Source organism: Sebastes umbrosus, chromosome 3 (assembly GCF_015220745.1).
Source record: "Sebastes umbrosus isolate fSebUmb1 chromosome 3, fSebUmb1.pri, whole genome shotgun sequence".
Lineage (NCBI taxonomy): Eukaryota > Metazoa > Chordata > Actinopteri > Perciformes > Sebastidae > Sebastes > Sebastes umbrosus.
Window position 1 is genome coordinate 7,265,587 of NC_051271.1, and position 20,531 is coordinate 7,286,117.

Genomic DNA, 20,531 nt, shown 5'->3' on the forward strand with positions numbered 1-20,531 from the left:
AGGGATCTGATTTCTCGTCCTCTCTTCTTCCCTTCTCTTCCCTAAACTCTGCAGAATAAAGGAATCAATTCCTCCTTATCAGTCCAGTCACATCACATTTCCTTATCTATGCAGAGGCTGTAAACTAAAAAGGATTGAAGGGGCCCAATCAGCAACTAAGCTGTAGAGCGGGGACACTGCAGTGTGGTGGGAGGAGAGCTGAGAGCAGTTTTAGTATGCAGCCCCCCTCGTCAGACAGATTGATAATGGCAAAACGACGCAGTGAAGAAAAACAAGGGACGGAGATAAGTCACACAGTGCGTGTGCTGATTTTTATGGTTCTGTTGCAGAGGTAGAAAGAGGAGAGGAGAGGAGTGCGGTAGAGTTTCTCTCTGTGGGTAGAGGCAGTGGATTGTGACTAACTCATTACAGTCATGCAGATCTCTGCTGGCCTCTGGTCACAACCTGGACACGGACTGCGGTGCATGTTTTCAAACTGTCCTCAGAAGGATACAAAGATGAGTAAGCTCCTGTGGGGATAAGTAACACTGCAGATCAGTGTTAGCATTATGGTGTTTCTTTTCTCTCTGCATTTGCAAGCAGCATTGTTCACATACTTTCCTGTGTAGTTTTTTATGTACCTGGAGGATTGAAAAGTACAACCACTAGGGGGGTGTCCTCTCTGACCAAATTCTGATTTTGCAAGAGCTAAACATATTTGGCACTCGAGGAGGTTAAGATATAGATAATGTTGAGTTCATGTTGGCCACTCGTGTTGAACATTTTAGAGCTAAATATGGGTATAAGAAAATATCAATACACATGAGTATCATGATATTATGTTTTGCAATACTGTATAGATTCTCCAAAATGCCATATCGATTTTTAATTAACCTCTAAAAAATCCGATGGCCCGGCGGAGGGTACGGACGCTATTCTGTCTTTCGGAGGTTGTAGGAATCCATTAGTACCAACCATGTCATACTAGCTTGTCGCGAAGGAGGTTAAATAACGCTCCAAAGTTGCGCAAAGTTTTGGCGAGGAAAAACTGTAAGAGGCATTTTCAAAGGGATCCTTTGACCTCTGACCTCAAGATATGTGAATGAAAATGGGTTCTGTGGGTACCCACAAGCTCCCCTTTACAGACATGCCCACTTTATGATAATCACATGCAGTTTTGGGCAAAAACCATGCAGTTCTTTGAATGCAGTATATTCTTAAAATGTGTTTGAATATTTCTGTATATTTGGGTCTCTAAACACGGCGACTGCTGAAGCTTCATATTAGCCTCAGCTGAACTTAAACGCTACACACTACAAAGTGATCACTTCACGGCCAGCATGGAGAGTAGGACATTACTGTTACCAGTAGCTCTTTTAATGTATATACGAGCATGTGCATATTGTTTAAACCTGCAATAACGGATTTTGGCCACTTGGGGGCAGCAGAAACAAGTTCAGCAAAGCAGCCCATGCTGTTTGCTTACAGGCAATTTATTTACACATCGAGCAGTTGCATGACAACATTGTCATTTATTTGCATGAGCTGAAACTCGCTGCGAAGCTCCGTAAAGCCGAGGGGAGCTGCAGAGCCAGGTGATAATTCTCACACGGCCATATTTCAAATGCTTGCATCTTAATGGCTGAAGTGCAGGGGAGGTAACGAGAATTTCCGTCTGTCCTCGTGCTAACCTTGTGTCATCCCTCTAAAGACAGCTCCTGATGAATCTCCACCCTGCTGTCTCACACATCCTGACTGACAAACAGCACAGACTAATAATTGCAGTACTCCTCCACCTAAACGACAGCAGGTGATGACAGTTAAATCGCCTCTTTGAAAGTGTGTGTGTGTTGTTACAGAACAAATCAGTTTAAACACTGTGAAAACTTGAGTCAGCTACCGAGAGGTGCCTGAGGGCGTAGCCACACAGAAAAACGCACATACACACTCAATACCTTGCAGTGTCGCTCTTACACAGACACACCAGGGAGCGCCTCAGGTGGGACGGTGCTAAAATTTGACATTTTAAATAACTTTTTTTGTTTGAGTCTTATTAAGTTTCAGTAGCAACCCTTTCTTATATCATATGAAATCCATGCCAAAAATCACCACCAACTTTCAGCCCACTGTCCTAAAACATGTGACGAAGGCTGTATTTTGTTTTTCCCAGTGTGCTTTCCCAGACAGTAATAGAAGCACACCTCATCACAGATCCACAGAAACTCCAATGGGTTGTACCGAGGATGGCTACAGGCGCTGATAGACACTTCCTCAGCCACGCCTGAACCACGATCAGCTAACAAGAGTTTAAACATGGGAACTCTTTTGCGGTCTGCCAGTGGGGGAAAAAGTACCTAAATTAAGCCACAATTATATGAAGTGGTAACAACCACATTAAACGAGTAAAATCCTGGAAATTATTGCTTTTGGGTTCACAGAGTCATGGTGGAAAGTATACTGTGGGGATGGCTCTCGAAATCCACAAGCAGTTTACTTTTCAAAACTTACACTGCAGCAGGATTTTAATGAGAATACTTCAGTCAAAACACGGGACAGCCATAGAGAGCAGTCGGTCACCTGTTCAGACTCTGTAGACTTGTCTTTTCTGCCTGTTTCCAATCACATGAAGCAACATATCCTCATCGCCTGTTCATTTTTCGTGCGTATTCCTACGTATGTCCAGCAGCAGGTGACGCATGTGTCATTTTCTGCTCGTTACATGCAAACGGTCTTTTCAAATTATACTTCCCTCTTCACAGAAATCCCTTTCATAACTGTACACCGCTCAGATATTCTGTTTCACTAGTTAATACTCACAATACTGAAGCTAATGACGCTCCAACTTCGGTTTCACTGGAACTTTAAATTGATATATTTATTCAAATCATACTTCCCTCTTCACAGAAATCCCTACTTGTAACTGTACACTGCTCAGATATTCTGTTTCACTATTTAATATTCACAGTACAGAAGCTAAAGACGCTCCAACTTCTGTTTCACTGGGACTTTAAATTGATATATTTATTAATAGCTTCTTATCCTTATTGTAGGATCTATGATTTTTCAAAGATCCCTGTGCATATAATAGTTGACTTCACATCCTCACATGGGCCGTGGCACAGAAAGGAGCTCCAACACAGTATTTACCTTGTTAAATGAGCCGTGATATTCTTTAAGAGAGCACGTGGATTGATGCCATAAAAGAAAGAACAAAAGACTGAGAAATAAAAGAGCAGCGCAGAGAGGTTGTTCGAAGGGATCTCTGTCTCCTCTGGTAAATATGTGTAATTTGTACCGAGCAGATGAGTCCGAGCACGAGGGGAAGACGAGCATGTTGCTGTCGTTTAATTAATACTGTGTGACAGACATCATAGGATGCCTGAGCAGCGAGGGAGACTGCCCGAGAGGAATCAGCGTGCCGTCTCTTTACTACCACATGGACACGTGCTGCAGATACTCACTAACAAACACACTCAGACAAACGCACACTCTCTCTCTCTGAGCCCCACAGCAGCGCAGTCATCCTTCATCTGTCCTCCACCCCTGGCAGCGCCCACAGCTGCCACACTGCCAAGGATCCAATAATGAGTCTGTCCACTTTTGTTAGCATCCACATACGAGAGACTTCCAGGCAGTGATACACAAACAGATAGACATGCTGTTAGCAAGTGTTATGGCCAAACATATTATCATAAAACACATTATTTTTCATTGGTCAAATTGGGTTTGTCCAAGTTATTCGCTAAAGGCTTCCCCCAAACTGTCAAATCATAGCTTAGAAAAAGTTGACGTGCTGCAGCTGCAGGAGTTAATTTGAGTAAAGGGTCAATCGACAGCATCTAAATTAGGACTTCTCCTTCTCTTCGGAGCCCGTCGGCACCGTTCTGATTAAAGTTTTATCTCATTCTCGCTGCTTCCTGCATTATTCAGACTGTTAAATTGGTATATGCAATCAGGGAGCGATTAGCAAAGCTGTCTCTTATCTGAAGTATATTGATGCTGTTGCTCGAGACAGATGACGAAGCACCTGGTGAAAAGCAGCGTGTGATCACACACAGATGTAAAGAAATCATTCAAACATAGATAATCTAAACACTGGAGTAGTCCGGCTCATTATCTATTTATTATAATCTCATTTTATGTTTGATCATATAATCAGTTTTGCACAGTAAGACAGCATCTATCATCTCATTGATGCTGCAACACATACTCACTCCCAACCTGTCAAATACCGCCACTTGATCAGTGGCCCTACGCTTCAAACCATGACACTCTAGTTACCCATCTAACGTCAGTTAGACAGTTTCTGCTTGTTACATGCCTATAGTCTCATTACAAAATAAACCTTGAACGTAGGTTTACTTCGTTTTTAGGTGGTTAGGATTAGGCAACAAAAGTACTTTGTTAGGTTTGGTTAGGAAAATACTGTGGTTTGGGTTAAAATAAGTATGTTTGTTACGTAATTGGCTTTAGTAAAGTATGTATGTTACATAACAAAACTAAGGTAAAATAAGTCAACATTGACTTGATTTCACACGGGACACAAACGGAATGTCTCCTGGGTGAAAGTTTGTTTGATCCGTCCATCCTCCCCTGCCGCCCACCTTACGTGGACTTTCTTGCTCTTAATATTTTAATAATTTCTTGGTCAGTTGCTCTGACTATCTAATAATGAAGCAGAAACACTGAAGGGTGCCTCGTGCGTCAGTATCAGACGCAGCGGGGCACTGACCAAGCGGCAGTATTTGATGAGTTGGGAGTGAGAACGGGTCGACAGAGGACGTAATTATGTCATGACAGGTTTCAGCTGTAACACAGCTGAGGCAGATAGGATTATCTGAATCCAGTGAAATATGTGAATAGGATTGTTTCTCATACTGTGGAGCACAATTAAGATTTTTGAGGAATTTCTAGACTGCATGTAAAAACTCTTAATGCTCTTCTGAGGCATCATTCAGGGCCATTTGGGGAAAGTAGACTAGTACTTTGAGTAGAGTCAAAGTTTTATTTTAGAAGTCTATCTGTCAAAAACATTGTTTATCACTGTGGCATCCAGATTTCCCCGTCAGCAGTCATGCTCTTTCATGTAGATGTAGATTTGGGGATTAAATCTATTCTTATGTATTCTCTGGGATTAACTTGTCAAAAAGTGCATCTCGTAAATCACAAAAAAAGCTCAGTTTTTGTGTGTTTTCCACAGCACAGTAACAGTAAGATGATTTCTCCTGCGTCTTTGCGTCTCTGTCCTCTTTTCTCTGTGTCTGTGCACCTCACGCTGTGATGAAAGACTTTCACTTTGTCTGTTATCTGACACCGCGTTGATTTATGAACAAACCCAGTCGGAGGGAAAACTCCAGCAAATAACTGCAATGATGAGAGCATGATACAGTATGGGACGAGTCTAACACTGCACTATATAATCATTACCAGCCAGTGTAGATTATGGTGACGAATGTGAATGTGAATGCATGAAGTATCAAATCATGGCAAAAGGGGATTTTGTGCGAATGTGTGTGTTTATCATGGACGTGTCTTTATCCATATGTGTGTCTGACTGTGTGTGCACATATTTATTACATAACAGATCTGCATGCATATGGGTCAGAGGCAGTTGATCAGCATAATGATGGCGACAGCATGAAAACATGAAGAGGATTTAAATTAGAGGAGGGGCATTGAGAGACATGGAGGGAGGTGATAGTGTTATTGTGGTCTTTGCTAAGCTGTGTGTCTGTGTGTGTGTGTGTGTGTGTGTGTGTGTGTGTGTGTGGGGAGATCTCTGAGAGCTGATTATGCGTGAGGCTGTGTCGTGTGTTGGTCAGATAAGATTCGACAATGTTTTTAACGATGATGTTGAGCTGATAAAATCATAATGAGATTACAGTAACAAGAAATTTATGATGTGTGTGCTTCTTAATGCGAGTGTGTGAAGTGACGAAGTATAAACAATCTTCTTTTTTTTTTGTCATTCAGGGTTTATTAATCATGTTTGCCATTGATCAACTACTGTACACCAGGAATACAAACTGTGCAGGAAGATAACATCTTCTTTGATTTTATTTACTTATTATTAGGGCTGTCAAGGTTAACCGATAACGCTTTAACGCAAAAGCGTTTTAACGCCACTAATTTATTTAACGCAATTGATATTTTTGAGGTTGTACTGGCCTCAGATTTAAAGCTAGAGTGAAGGTACTGGTATCCCACGAAATTAAAAAACCTAAAGAATCCATTGGTATCAACTAGCTTGTTGAGAAAGAGGCTAAATAATGATCCAAACTTACGCTACATTTTGGTGAGGAAAATCATTTTCAAAGGGGTCCCTTGACCTCTGACCTCCAGATATGTGAATGAAAATGGGTTCTATGGGTACCCACGAGTCTCCCCTTTACAGACATGCCCACTTTATGATAATCACATGCAGTTTGGGGCAAGTCATAGTCAAGTCAGCACACTGACACACTGACAGCTGTTGTTGCCTGTTGGGCTTCAGTTTGCAATGTTATGATTTGAGCATATTTTTTATGCTAAATGCAGTACCTGTGAGTGTTTCTGGACAACATTTGTCATTGTTTTGTGTTTTTAATTGATTTCCAATAATAAATATATACATATATTTGCATAAAGCAAACATATTTGCCCACTCCCATGTGATAAGAGTATTAAATACTTGACAAATCTCCCTAAAAGGTGTATTTTTGAACAGATACAAAATTTGCAATTAATCGCGATAAACTATGGACAATCATGCGATTAATCGCAATTAAATATTCAAATCGATTGACAGCCCTACTTATTGTGGTTTGTTTCGACCCTGTGGAGTAGGTAGAGATTAAATGTCTTGCTCAAGGACACTTGACAAACAAACCAACACCGCTGAAAACATAACCTCCTTCCTAGGCCTTCGGCCTTGGCGGGGGTAAAAATCCAAGGTTCAGACATGTTTTCAAATAAAAATGATTCTGTTTGAATGAGTGCGAGCAGACTTGAAACTTTTATACACATAAAATGCATATCTCTGTGTACAGTACTCGTGCCTCCAACTCACCGGTGATGACCAGCGTGTGTGTGACTCCCGCCTCGTTGAGCATTCGCTGGATGTGGTTGTTGTAGAGCGTGAGCGCCTGTCCTTTCCCGCTCTGTGGGTTCACCAGCAGCATCATCCGGCTCGGACGAGACAGCTCGCTCACCATCACCCCTACAGAGGTCAGAGAAGACACGGTCACTTCTCCATAACACACAACCATGTTTTTAAATACATGCTGGGTTATTATGTGACACTGTAGCCTGGAAGGTTTGTGTGTTCTTCAGAACATTACCTGATTCTTTCTATCCTCTTAGCTCAGTTACAGAAACTAGCTTTTTTCATTTACATTATGTTTAAGAAATCCAGCTTCTCAAAGAAAGACATGTTGGTTAGATAAGTAACACAAGAGCCACATTAGGGAACATTTCTACAGTGTAGGAAAGCAGGAGGGACACATGGGAATCTGTGTACTGGGATATATATAGAGAACACAAACAAATAGCACCCTTATCTCTCCTAACAGACTTTGGCGAGGCTCCTGTAAAGGAGAAATCAGAGAGGTGTACATTGATTGTTGGAGCTGAAATGCTGAATATATTCTACAAAAGGAAGGAACCACCGCAGTACAAGACTCACCCAGGGGGTGAAGAGGTAATGATAGTAAAATGTTTACTGAAAAAGAAACCCTCACATACTAACATACAGTATATAACAGAGCATATACACTGTCTATTTGTATGTTCACATTTCTGTGTATTTGTTCTCCCACAGCTGATTGTGTGAACACTTCAACCTGTTAATCTGTTCATGAAATAACAGATAATAACGCGTTAACACATTCGTTTTAACCCCACTCATTTCTTTAACATGTTAATGCAACTTGTGATTTGTAGGTTGTAGCGGGGTAAGTTTTAAAGCCAGAGTGAAGCTACTTGCATAATATGAAACTATAAAACCTAAGCAATCTATTGGTACCAACCATGTCATACTAGAATGTCGCAAAGGAGGCTAAATAAGGCTCCAAACTTGCGCTAAATTTTGGCGAGGAAAAACTGCCATAGCCATTTTCAAAGGGGTCCGTTGACCTCTGACCTCAAGATATGTGAATGAAAATGGGTTCTATGGGTACCCACGAGTCTCCCCTTAACAGACATGCCCACTTTATGATAATCACATGCAGTTTTGGGGCAAGTCATAGTCAAGTCAGCACACTGACACACTGACAGCTGTTGATGCCTGTTGGGCTGCAGTTTGTCATGTCATGATTTGAGCATATTTTTCATGCTAAATGCAGTACCTGCGAGGGTTTCTGGACAATATTTGTCATTGTTTTGTGTTGTTAATTGATTTACAATAATAAATATATACATACATTTGCATAAAGCAGCATATTTGTCCACTCCCATGTTGACAAAAGTATTAAATACTTGACAAATCTCCCTAAAAGGTACATTTTGCCTTTATTCGACAGTCAGGGGGAGAGGGGAGGGTGTGCATCTAAGGTCCCGAGGCCAGGAGCTGTCATTAAAGTACTGTATATCATATTTACTGTTGCAATAACCCATGTGCTGTTTCATCTCATCTTTAAAAAAACAGTTTTTTTTGTAGCCACAAATCTTCTCTCAAGTCTATGCAAAAGTCACACCCCACACTCACACAAACTAATCCCACACTGCATGCATCTGAAGATAGATGAGTACAAAAGTAGCAGCCTCTTTGGCAAAATCTTAACTGCAGGGTTGATGCAAATTAGTGTTCAAAATATCTTGGGGATCAAACTGATTTCAGAGGGTAACTGATCTTACACACACAGATCCCAAATCTTTTTAAAACACCCTCTGAGAAGCACAGCATGGGGCTAAAGAAGGGAGGAACTGGAAGAAGCTGGTTTTGGCCTTTTTCTTCCTCACTGCCTGAGGAGGATGAATTAAATACTGCAAGCACAAGACTGTGCCTTGCCAGAATGTTAAATTATTTTTCGATATCTGAGATGAGATGGGGAGAACTAAATAGAAATAAAGATATGATGTATGATGTTAAAACTGTGCTCATGTTAAAGGGGAGCTGGTAGTTCTGAGAGAGAGGTGATAAGGAAGATAGGGAGGTAGAGAAAATTACATCATGTTAGACATTTTTTGTTCTTTACCTCCCTACAAATTCAAAGCAAACTACTTATCAATTTTCTCTCCCTTTCCCCGTCTCCCTTAAAATATGCTTTTGCAACGTCTCAGCTGGGAGAGACGTCAAATAAAAGGAGAGAGAGAAGTGTGACGGGAAGCCATCAGCCACATTTGACACGCTGCAGCTGTGGGATAACTTTACAGGTAGGTACACTCAGAGAAACGGCACGCTCTGGTAAGACTGTTTTCTATGTCACGCCTTGTCAACACACACACAAAACTGTTGCAGTGAAGCAGCCGGATAGGCAGAAACCCCCGCAGTGAGATTCATCCCACTTTGTTTCGCAGTCTGCTGAATATTTTTGAAAAGATCAAAACATTGCAAGGGTGGAGGGAGGCGAGCCTTCCAAACAAGTCTGACAGCTGATAAATGAGTAAGGATGGGCGGGAACAACTGAATTGCAGGGATGAGCACATCTAACTGGTTCAAAAACCTATTTGGCAGGTTTAGTTTTAATGGATACTGCACTTCCAGTGGACTCTCAGTGATCCTCCTGGAATGCAGTGAAACAGGTCACAAATATGTTTGAACGTTAACACACCTTAACCTTTATTCATATCTGTCACTGGAGTTTGACCTGAGCTAAACTCATCTGTCTCCCAGCAAAGTAGGAAAGTATTATGGTATATGCTGTGTAAACAAGGCAAAAGTGAGCATGGCTCACATACCCCCACTCACCGCTTGACCCCTACTCAAGTAGGGCCAAAGGTTTTGCCCTTTTGGAAATAATGGAATTAGTCTATTGAGCACAATGTAGCTAGTTATTAGCTCCCCTTCCTCAAGTCCAGGGTGGCCAGAATTTTTTTAATTTTGGCCACCCTGGACTTCTAACCCCCAAAAAGCACAACTACACCACACTGTCAACCATCATGCCAAATGTGAAGTTCCTAAGTTAAATAGTTTCCGAGTTCTGCTCCGGAAACAAAAGTGTGACAGTCGGACGGACACTCGGCGCGCTACATACCCCCGACTATGTTGTCGTAGGGGTATAACAACAAATTCACATTTCTTGTATTGTCGTCAGGCTATTAAATAGGCGTTATTGGTCGGTATAAGCCCCATAGATGTGGGTCTATAAGGGCCTACTACACCCAATAGTAGGTTTTATCGTCTTTTCACATGATAGATAACCGAAAGAAGGTTTAAAAGAACACATCTGACCCACATCTATGGTGCTTATAGCGACCAATAACGCCTATTTAATGGACTGATAGCAGTCGAATTGGGTGCAGCGGTTAAGGCAGGGCAATATATCGATATTATATCGATATTGTGATATGAGACTAGATATCGTCTTAGGTTTTGGATATCATAATATGGCACAAGTGTTGTTTTTTTCCCTGGTTTTAAAGGCTGCATTACAGTAAAATGATGTAATTTTCTAAACTTACTCGGCTGTTCTAGCTGTTCTATTATTTGCCTTTACCCATTTAGTCATGGAAGCATTGTGTAAATATTTTGTGCAAGCAATAACGGTCAACCCTACAGTATCGTCGCAATATTGATATCGAGGTATTTGGTCAAAAATGTTGTGGTATTTGATTTTCTCCATATCGCCCAGCCCTAGCAGCGCTTCATAAAGACGCAGCCACCGTCTCTGTAGGACGAATATTTCCATGGAGTCATCTCCGAATCATAACGACTGGACTCCTGAGGGAAAGCCACAGAAGTGCCCTCATGAATCAGCTGGCATGACAGCTGGCACCGAAGGCCCTGACCTTGCTGTCTGTGTGCCCCGACGCCCACGCAGACCTCGTTGGCTAAATCTAACCCCGTGCCACTTCCTGTGTGCCGCCCCTCCCCGTCTCAAAACATTCCAGAGGGCGCTATCTATCTGCTCATCTCTGTCCGTCCACGCTGCGCGTTTCCTCCTCTGTCATTAGCTCGGCTGCAGCGACGTCATGGCACGGAGCCAAAGTGTGACATACATCTATAATGAGGGTCAACACTCAAATCAACAGAAATATATTTAACAACCTTCCTCAATCTATAATTAAACTTTATCCACCGTGCTGGACATTCTGCAGTCGATTATTAAGGCGGTGTTTATTATTCTTCGTTGAGAATTGGTGGTTTATTATAGGACATAATGTGTGAAGTCTCGTGAGAGTGTTTGCAAGTTTTTTGCAATTTGCGGGTTACCCTTTAGACATGACCAAAAAACTCCGGCTTAATGTGAATGGTAGGCCAAAACAGAGTTCTCAAACGAGTGAGTGTGACACTCACTTGTCACCATAACAGCTAACAACAATAACCATTTTCTTTTGACCATAGCAAACGGTTCAATATCCGTTCTACTCTGATTCTATTCTGGTCTCAACAGTCTGTTTCTGGTTAGTTACATTATGAAGTTGTTATCTGAACCACAAACCATGACAAAGAGCTTAAACACGCACAATTACCTCGACAAAACAATTGTAGAAAAAAAGTAAACGACTGTCTTGGATGAAGTGATAAAGTAGTTGACGCTACTGCAACCTGACTTCATCCTCATCCTCACAAACGGCAGCCAAGACAAAAGATGATGGAAAAAACAACTTAACAGCAACAAATCTGCGCTCTGCATCTCAACTACATTCACTTGATCTGTGATTACAGACGTCTTATCTGCTCTTTTCAAACCAAGAGCATGGGAACCGTCCCAGATCTTAATGGAATAATCACGGAGGTATTCGCCATAGGAAATGACTGCTTAAATGAAAGGGGAAAACCCAGGAGCCGGAAAAAAACACACACTTTCCGGCAAGGTTCCCCATAATAGCTATCTGGGTGCCTATAGAGTCTGAGAATAGACGGCTCTCTGAGCGTTTTTCTGACGACTCCCATTCAGTACATTCAGCAGGATGTCGGCTGCTACTAAGCAGACGCTCAGAGATGAAGGTTTAACTTCAACATCTTTCACTTTTCCTAGAGTGCGCAAAGTGTCACAAAAGCACCATAAAACAGGACAGATTTACATATTTGCAGATATAAAATGTTATATTTCTACATTGCTATTAACGTCCAGACATTTTACATGGAATGAGGGTAAAATGCAAACATTACTCAGCATGTTCCATCCTCTTAACTGGAATAAAATGACCTTATGTGGTCAGTCTTTCTATCGACACACTGACTCATTGTGATGACCTGTGCATAAATCAGCCAGTCATACTGGTGTCTCACTCAACAAATCAGCTCCCCATCGGCAGAGAAGCATGACTAAGCATTAACCGTCTGCGATTGAGGAACGAAGTAGCAATCTTTCATCACACTCAGCTGAGCCGACAGAACACCACTCAGCCGGCATTAATTAGCGACTCAGATGGGACCGGTCCCACTCTGTCCAGATTTAGTGTCTTTGGGGATTTAAAGGGAGAGAAGAGACATCAGGACACGTTTTGCTTTTGAAATTTGCATTTAATTTGTAGCTAAAGACAATGCTCTTATGAAACCCTGTTCATGTCAAATCGCTCAGGCCATAGTTACAAGAACTGTTCACATCACCCTCAATTATATTAACTACAGAAGTGTCAAAGCCACCATTACTGACAATTACTCCTAAATAAAATCCAATATTAACCCTTATACAATGAATACAACTAATTCAAAAAGGTGCTTTTTAGTTTGCTTTAGAGTTTTAGACCTCCAGTAAGGATATGGATCAATGTTTTTTGTGTGAGCGTCCCCGTTTTGTTTGTTCTCGTTCATGGGCATTAAGACACAAAACATATTACTTTTCTACTGATTTACAGGTGGCAGTAAAAAAGCAAAGAAATGCAGCAACGTGCCATTAAAGGTTCAGTAGGCAGTATGTTTTTGGCATCATTGGGCAAAAAATCCATAATAACCTTTCAGCATATTGTAATTCAAGTGTTCTAAGAGAAAGCTAGACTTCTGCACCTCCTCATGGCTCTGTTTTCAGGCTTTAAAAAAAAATTGTGACGGGAGACTTTGGCCAATCACGGGTCATTTCAGAGAGACCTATTGGCTATTCAGCTGTCAATCACTCGCAAACTCAGATCAAAAGAGTAAGAAAGTTTGCTCCGGCATGCACTACTGTCAGTGACTGTTTTATAAAAAATAAGTTTTTTTCATCATATTTGCTCCATTTCTACCCACTGCAGCTTTAAAGGCAGTGAAGGAGAGGACTGTATACATGAATGCAAACAATGCTTTACAAACATTTTACGAGGAAGGAAATGTATTCAACTCGTTTGTATTCAACCTCAAAGATCAACACAATGTAGAGCAACACTGATTCTAGACAGAACCTTGTGTACACAGGGCAGCTTTTACAAACCGCCTCAAAAGTATCTAATCTAGACTGTTTGAATGGTGCAACTACACTTGCGCAATCTTGGAATAATGCCTGAGCACTCCCAAGTCGGAATAACGGGAGTCATTCCTGTTCCTCCCGCTCTGCCAACGTTGCTTGAAAGAAGCATTAGAACATGTCCTGCTTCATGTCAACCAATAACAGCAGGACATGGGCATCAGACTGTAAATGTTCAGTTTTTCACTGTTTTTTTAAAATGTGCACTTTGTGATGAATTGATATTAATAGTATATTATTTTTTATTACAGACCTAGAGCATGGTGACAGAGGACCCCATCCATCGCCGCCTACCCACCAACAGGTTTGTGTCCCACTGCTCTTACATTTTCTGTCCCAGCGGTGATGATGTGGAGCTGTAAGCCTTTACAAACACCCATTAGGAGGGAATCCAGTTTCCACATTAAAGGGATTAGTGGATTAACATGTATTTGACTCGGTACTGTACTTATACCCTCCCTGCCCCTTGTAATATGACAGATATGTCCAATTGCAATCTACAAAATGTTAGCCTTGTCCCAGGCCAGCTGACGGGAAATGCTCTCTCATGTAGTCAGATGTATGTGGAGGAAACCTTGTGTTCAGAACCAAACAAACAAAAACAAAAAAGAAACCACTGAATCCAGCCAGCTGGATTTCTAAAAAAAACATCATTTTTGCAGATCTGAGATTGTCATCTGATAGCGCCGCAGTGTTCAGCCTCTAAACCAGAGCTTCACGCTGCAGTTAACTACATACCAGCTGTAACCTCATGAGAGCAATTTAGAGATCCAACACAATGTCTGGGATGTATCCATCATGATTAGAGGTTCAGCATCTCAAATATCGTTCATAGTGACGTGCTTTATTTGGAGCTTTAGATTTAGATAAAGTTTGGATCCCGACCTAACTGCCAGTCACTGTGGGCTGGACCGGCGTTTTCTAGTGTGAGTAAATGTGCCCACATTCCTAGTAGTGACCGTCATGAACTGTATCAGGAAGTGTTTTTATTTATATGGCACTTTTTATACTCAAAGACCATTTACAGTACAAAAAACAGAGATTATAAAAAAACAAGGCAGGAAAATTATTTTTGTTTATGTTAGTGCATTTTGATGGTATTTTCCAGACCTCTGGCCAGAAGGCTCTGACACACCAAGCCGACAGTCGGCCATCGGACAGTTTGGGGCCATCGGTGATGGTCCGTCGGCCTAGTTTTTGTGGTGTGTCCTGCACCGTCGGCTCTAGTCTGTCGAGGGTTTTCGGCCGATTCATTATGTTGAATCGGCGGCAGAGCTCGTCGGTGAGAGAAATCACTCTGATTGGCGGTTTAGCTTAAATGAATCAGTGCACAAGAAGAGAAATGGACGTGAGGAAAGCAAGCCAACGAGTAAAGTCAAGAGGAAAAACACAGAAGGCTCTTCTCATTTTTCATCTTCATCTCATCTGATCATTCCAATACACGGATATTTTCACAGCGGCATGGCCATCTGGAATAAAGCTAAGTGGTGAGTGAGAGTGGTGTGAAAATGGTCGATAAACGCCGCTTTATTTCATGTACGTATCATAACAACGGCTTTTATATCCGCCGTCCTCGGTCTTCCGGTTTCCCTTTTTGAATGACGAATACAAACTACCACAACCTGCTGGTGTGGAGAATTATTTAATCTCACGCAGGTGCAGAACGTACGTGCTAACTGGCCGTCGGCTGTAGTCTTTGTGGTGTGTTCAAGTACAGCTTTTTTGGCCAAGACAAAGGCGACGTGAGGCGACTCAACTGGTGGCCTTCATCGCCGCTAGTTCTTGGATGTCGGTTTGGTGTGTCTGGGCCTTTACCGACAATGTAAAATTCATATGTGGATCTTTAATTGAAAAGTTTGAGTACTCCTGCTTTTTATATACGCTATATACTCAGTGTTGGACAATAACCACGGTAGGTATATCTACTCAAGAAGTACTGTATTCAAGTACAATTTTAAGATATTACTTTGTACCTCTACTCTACTTCATTTCAGAGGAAATGACAAATTTCAGAGGAAATGACAAATGACAGCTACAGTTACTATCTTATCTTATGTATCATCACTATATAAATGACTCATTCTAAATTACCCAACTAAATATAAAGTATTGCTACTTTCACTTTAAACATCTGAATCCGTCTTTCACCGCTGTATATATTTTACTATAACCAGTGATGTAGCAGAGAATAAACGGATAATAAAAACTACTGTATGAGACACCACGAGGCACCGTTCATCTCCTCCTCTCTCATCCTATAATGATTAACTTGACGATATCAAGGTTTGCAAATTAAGGATACAGTCAGTAATCGTTTCATTAGCAGGTTCATTCAGATGCAATTGAGGATTCGTTTTAATTTTCTGTGTGTTTCTCATCTGATCATAAATAAATGTGGGCATGTTTTACCGCTGTGTTACTGATATGGAAATCCCATGCATCAGAAAATATTTAAAAACTATCCTTTTGTTTACAGCTAAATCACAGATTGCACCTTTTAAAGAAACCATGTTTACCTATAACCATCCTCACTGCAGTAACATTTAGGTGACTCTTGTCCATAATACTGTCTATAAATCAAAGTGGAAGCTGCTCAGAGCACACAGCAGATTTTTTGCCGAGCCAGAACCACAAAGGGTGTGGAAGCAGGAGGAGGAGGAGGAGGAGGAGGTGGCAGTGGTTAGCTTGCTGTATCTATATTAGGAAAAGCAGAGAGTTTACGACAATGAGGTTTTTATTAAAATCATCCTGCACTGTCCGTCAACCACTTGTCTATACTGTAAAGAGATGCATAGGTTGTGAGACAGAGAGACAGGTCGGTAAACCAGAGAGAGGATGTGCCCTCCGTCTGTCCCTCCCATGCGGATATTTCGGGCTGCAGAGTCGGATTAGGGAGAGGAGGTTACAGTAGGTTGCTGCAGGAAAACAAACTTTCCAAAAGTCACTCGGTTACATTCCCGCTAATTTAATGTTTAAGTTTCCTTTTAAAGGGAACTGGAGCTTACATTTTTAATTAACGTCAGCTCTGTTGGAACTACTATAAGTTCACTTTCTGCAACTATTAGTCACTTTTAAATAAAAACGTAGGACGCTAGAGCAAAACATGACATTACTGCAAACTAAAAAAAACAGCTAAATGCATATAAAATGTGCTGCCGTGTGCCAGCGTATGGAGGAAATGGACTTCCCACCATAAAAAAACCCCACAACCACATGTTCTTTTACCAGGCGAAGGCAGACTCTCTCTGAGGTAAACCGGCTGCTCTGTAAGCTGAATGGTCAATTAGTGGTTGTTGTTGTTGTCGGCGTATCATCAGAGTGTTTCTGAGAATAGCAAACTGGGTGAGCACCGAATGCTTTTTACGCTTGGTGGTTTAATGTAAAGAAAGTAAATATTCTGCTACAACGACAGGAACAAAGTTTGATGAGGTTTGCGCTGGAGTGTGTTTTGCCAAATTTCACCGGTATACTCCATCATTTAGGTTTGCTCGTGGTAAGAGAGAGAGGGCAGGACACTGTCATTACAGACACAGAGCTGCTGTGAGCCCCCCAGAGCCGGAGAAAGCTCCAGAGACGCTGAATCAGAGGTCGCGACAGCACGTCAAACTTTATCACAGCGTATATCCAATGAGGAGGAGTCCTCAGGGAGAGGACTGCCGCTACCACTGCTGTCTGACCACACACACACACACAAATGCCTCTAATATACCAGAGAAAAACACATAGGGGACTGTGCTCATGTACTTATTGTAACCAAATAATATAAAATCTTTTTTCCTATAATACTATAGCAGCAAGAGGGACAGCATACTATGAATGAAACATAGTTTCTGTTGTAAGAGAATCAGGAAGTTTCATCATTCTTGTCCATTCACGACTGATTAATCACACGGGTGTGATCCTTTAGGGATCGGTCACATAGTTTATCAGCGTCACACATTTGAAAAGAAGATCCTCTTCTCAATAATGCCACTATCACGACCAGCAGCTTATATTAGGTGCGCCTTCACCAGATAACTCATGCTTATCACCTTCACGCACCCACAAAGACACACTATAGCTCAAGCACTGAACATACTGTATGTGAAAATATGTAATCGTGAGCGTGTTCACACGTACATCAGTACCCAAATGCAATGGAAATAAGCTTACAGCATGTCAGTATTTTCATTACAGTGCCTTTATTATAGTGTTACTACTGAAATGTTTTACATAAAGATAGTAACTTACATAAGAGAAGCTGAGAACAGCTGCAGTAATATAAGTTAAAGCCTGAGCATGTTTTTCTGTAAATAATTGGACTACAACTAACGATTACTTTCACAATCTGTTGATCTGTTGATTATCTTCTTGATAAATCAATGAAAAATGTCTATTACAATTTCCCATAGACCAAGGTGACACCTTGATTTGTCGGAGCAACCGTCCAAAATCTAAAGATAATCAGTTTACTAGGTCTAAGCCATTTTTTCCTATTTTTGGTCTGCCTGGTCTCCTCTTGTAAAAATGCATGTTGAACCTCAACACTGTAATGCACAATCTTGTTATTTACATATTTCAGGACAAACTGGGCTATCAGAATGCTGCAGGCAGCAATGTCACATGAATGTATGGATAGCTATATGACCATAAATGCAAAACAAAAATGGAAATTCAATCTCACAGATATTTATTCAAATCACACATAGCACAATAATGTATGGGAATTTTTGCTTTTGAAATTCTTACTTGTAAGCCTTGGTGATCAGGGGGAAAAAATAAACATTGCAGCCAACACAGATCAAAAACTATTACATTTCTTTCAGTTCCTATTCATTTTTTGTCTAAAAGTTAGTTGTGCCATTCCTGAAAGCAGTTCCTGTCTGCAATGACACTGAGGGCCACATCCCACTCCATGCACTTCCAGGAGGTAGACTGCTTAGACTGCCTGCAGTGTACACAGGTCCTGCATCTTTGCATTTCGCAAATGTGTAAAAACGGAATAACAACTGTATATATCTATGGATTGCTCAGTCACACGCGTTACAATACTATCCATAATCTACACATTATTTTAGTTGCTGCCCAAACAACACAGACCAACATGATACTAAAGTTTAAAGTTTTTTAAAGTTTACTAGGATGGGGTGAATATCATACTTTTTCTTTATATCATTTATTAAATTTTATTTTGTTGGTTGGATAAATTGTAAGTCTACTGTCTGTCTGATCCACAGTCCTGAGCAGAAGGTGGCGGTAATAAGCTGGATGGAAGAAGAAGAGGGATAAGAAGGAGAAATGTCCGCTAACAACCCATGCTAACGACAACAACAACTCCTTTCAACCGGAAAGCTACAACGGTGACGGAGGCCATTTAAGGTGAGTTTCTCGACTGTAGCTTTTTCTAAAAAGAGTAGATAGATGTTTTCAGGCTTTAAAAAATCTAGCGTGAAACTTTGGCCAATCATAGGTCATTTCAGAGAGAGCGTTCCTATTGGCTGTGCTCCGGCTGGTGGGCGGTGCTTTGTATTTTCTCAACTGATCTCAACATGGCTGCCGGGTCACAAACTTTCTCATTTTACAGCTAAACAGTACACTACAAGATGATTCTGAAAACATTTGAGGCGAGAAATAGACATTACAGTAACAGAATATTGATTCATATTTGATCAGCGCTGCCTAGTTTGACCGTTTGATCGGAGTTTGCGAGTGATTGACAGCTGCTCAGAGACGGCAGGCTCCAGCTCGGCTCTGATTGGTTGTTTTCCTCCGGTCTGTGAAATCTTGTAGATGCCATTAGGAGCACCGAAAGACACAGAGGCACATGATTGTTTTCAGATTACCTGTCTCATGCACTACTGTCAGGATATAGTGACCGTTTTATAAAAATAACTTTTTTTAATCATATTTGCGCCAATTCTACCCACTGTAGCTTTAAAACAGGATGTAAAAATTGTCATTTAGGTTTAGGCAGGATCACACGATCACATAAAAACCTCTTCTTTTTGCTTGCATGTATGAAATTGTGTGTAATAGAGCATAGAAACTATTGTCCCAGCTTCAACTCCGTCTAAGCCAGAGGTAATGTATTAGTAATAGCATTGGCTGGCTGAGAGAGGCCTGGATTTTGCTGCTAAAAGGAGCAACGGCGTTCCCCCCTTGAGAGTGTCGAATAAGGTGCATCTGACTTTCCATCACTGCCGTTTCCATGGTTTCACACTTTTACTTACAGCAGTTATAGTGCATTAGCACAAGTCATGATCTCCGTGATGATAAAGTTCCCTCGGTATTTCTCCCTGAACTTAATCTCATGATCTCGCTATAAGCTAGCTCATTTTAAATTAATCAAATTCATAGTCATATTAATGCTCATCATACTGCTTCTGAATTCATTAACCTATTAGACAGCCTAGCATTTACTCAGCATCTCACTGTGGCTACACATTGGCATGGTAAAATAATTCATCTGGTAATATCACTAGTGCATCACGTTGAAAATGTTACTGTGTTTGACCCAGATACAGTTTCTTAAAAAATAAAAAGGGTTGGACGCAAGTGAGCCTGTATCTGCTGGGTGACAGCGTATATTCTAGATAACTCCTATGTGTTGTAATGCATTGTCATTGGACAGTGGCAGCCCAGAGTGATTGATTTAATCAATACTAGGAACCCCTCCGCCTGCTGCCATCACCTCACTCATTATAATGACAATGCTGTCCACAGCTGAGTTGAATCCATTTATTGACAACACAGGATCAATACTATTTAGGAGATACTTGGCAATGCATCTGAACTGTCAATAGTGATTGTCAGAGCAGGGGTGAAATGTACGAAGATCTTGAGTCAGCGAACTGATACGCAAAGAACTAGTGCCAACAAAGACTGACCTCAAATCTCACCTCAAATCTTCTGTTACAAGCCGCACACCACAAAGAACTAGAGCCAACAGCAAGCTGACCGTGACGTGCAGTATATTCTGTACTTCCTCCTATTGTGATTAAATAAGTAACTGTAATCCAGTAGGCCGATATCATTACAGAAAGACGAAGA

At 41.2% G+C, this 20,531-nt stretch overlaps 1 protein-coding gene and 1 long non-coding RNA gene across 13 annotated transcripts in view; one reads left to right on the plus strand and one right to left on the minus strand.

Moving 5' to 3' along the window:
* LOC119485165 (sphingosine kinase 1-like) overlaps positions 1–20,531 on the minus strand; it is a 45,666-nt gene that overhangs the window by 18,658 nt on the left and 6,477 nt on the right. Inside the window, exon 2 of the mRNA XM_037764516.1 lies at positions 7,028–7,177. Within this exon, the coding sequence (XP_037620444.1) occupies positions 7,028–7,177 (150 nt within the window). The remainder of the gene's footprint in view (positions 1–7,027; positions 7,178–20,531) is intronic.
* LOC119485167 overlaps positions 1–20,531 on the plus strand; it is a 103,999-nt gene that overhangs the window by 15,229 nt on the left and 68,239 nt on the right. For all 12 annotated transcript variants that reach the window (XR_005206209.1, XR_005206203.1, XR_005206206.1 and 9 more), the window contains exons 3-7: positions 7,008–7,185; positions 7,530–7,657; positions 9,238–9,330; positions 13,754–13,806; positions 18,719–18,860. This is a non-coding gene — a long non-coding RNA (uncharacterized LOC119485167). The remainder of the gene's footprint in view (positions 1–7,007; positions 7,186–7,529; positions 7,658–9,237; positions 9,331–13,753; positions 13,807–18,718; positions 18,861–20,531) is intronic.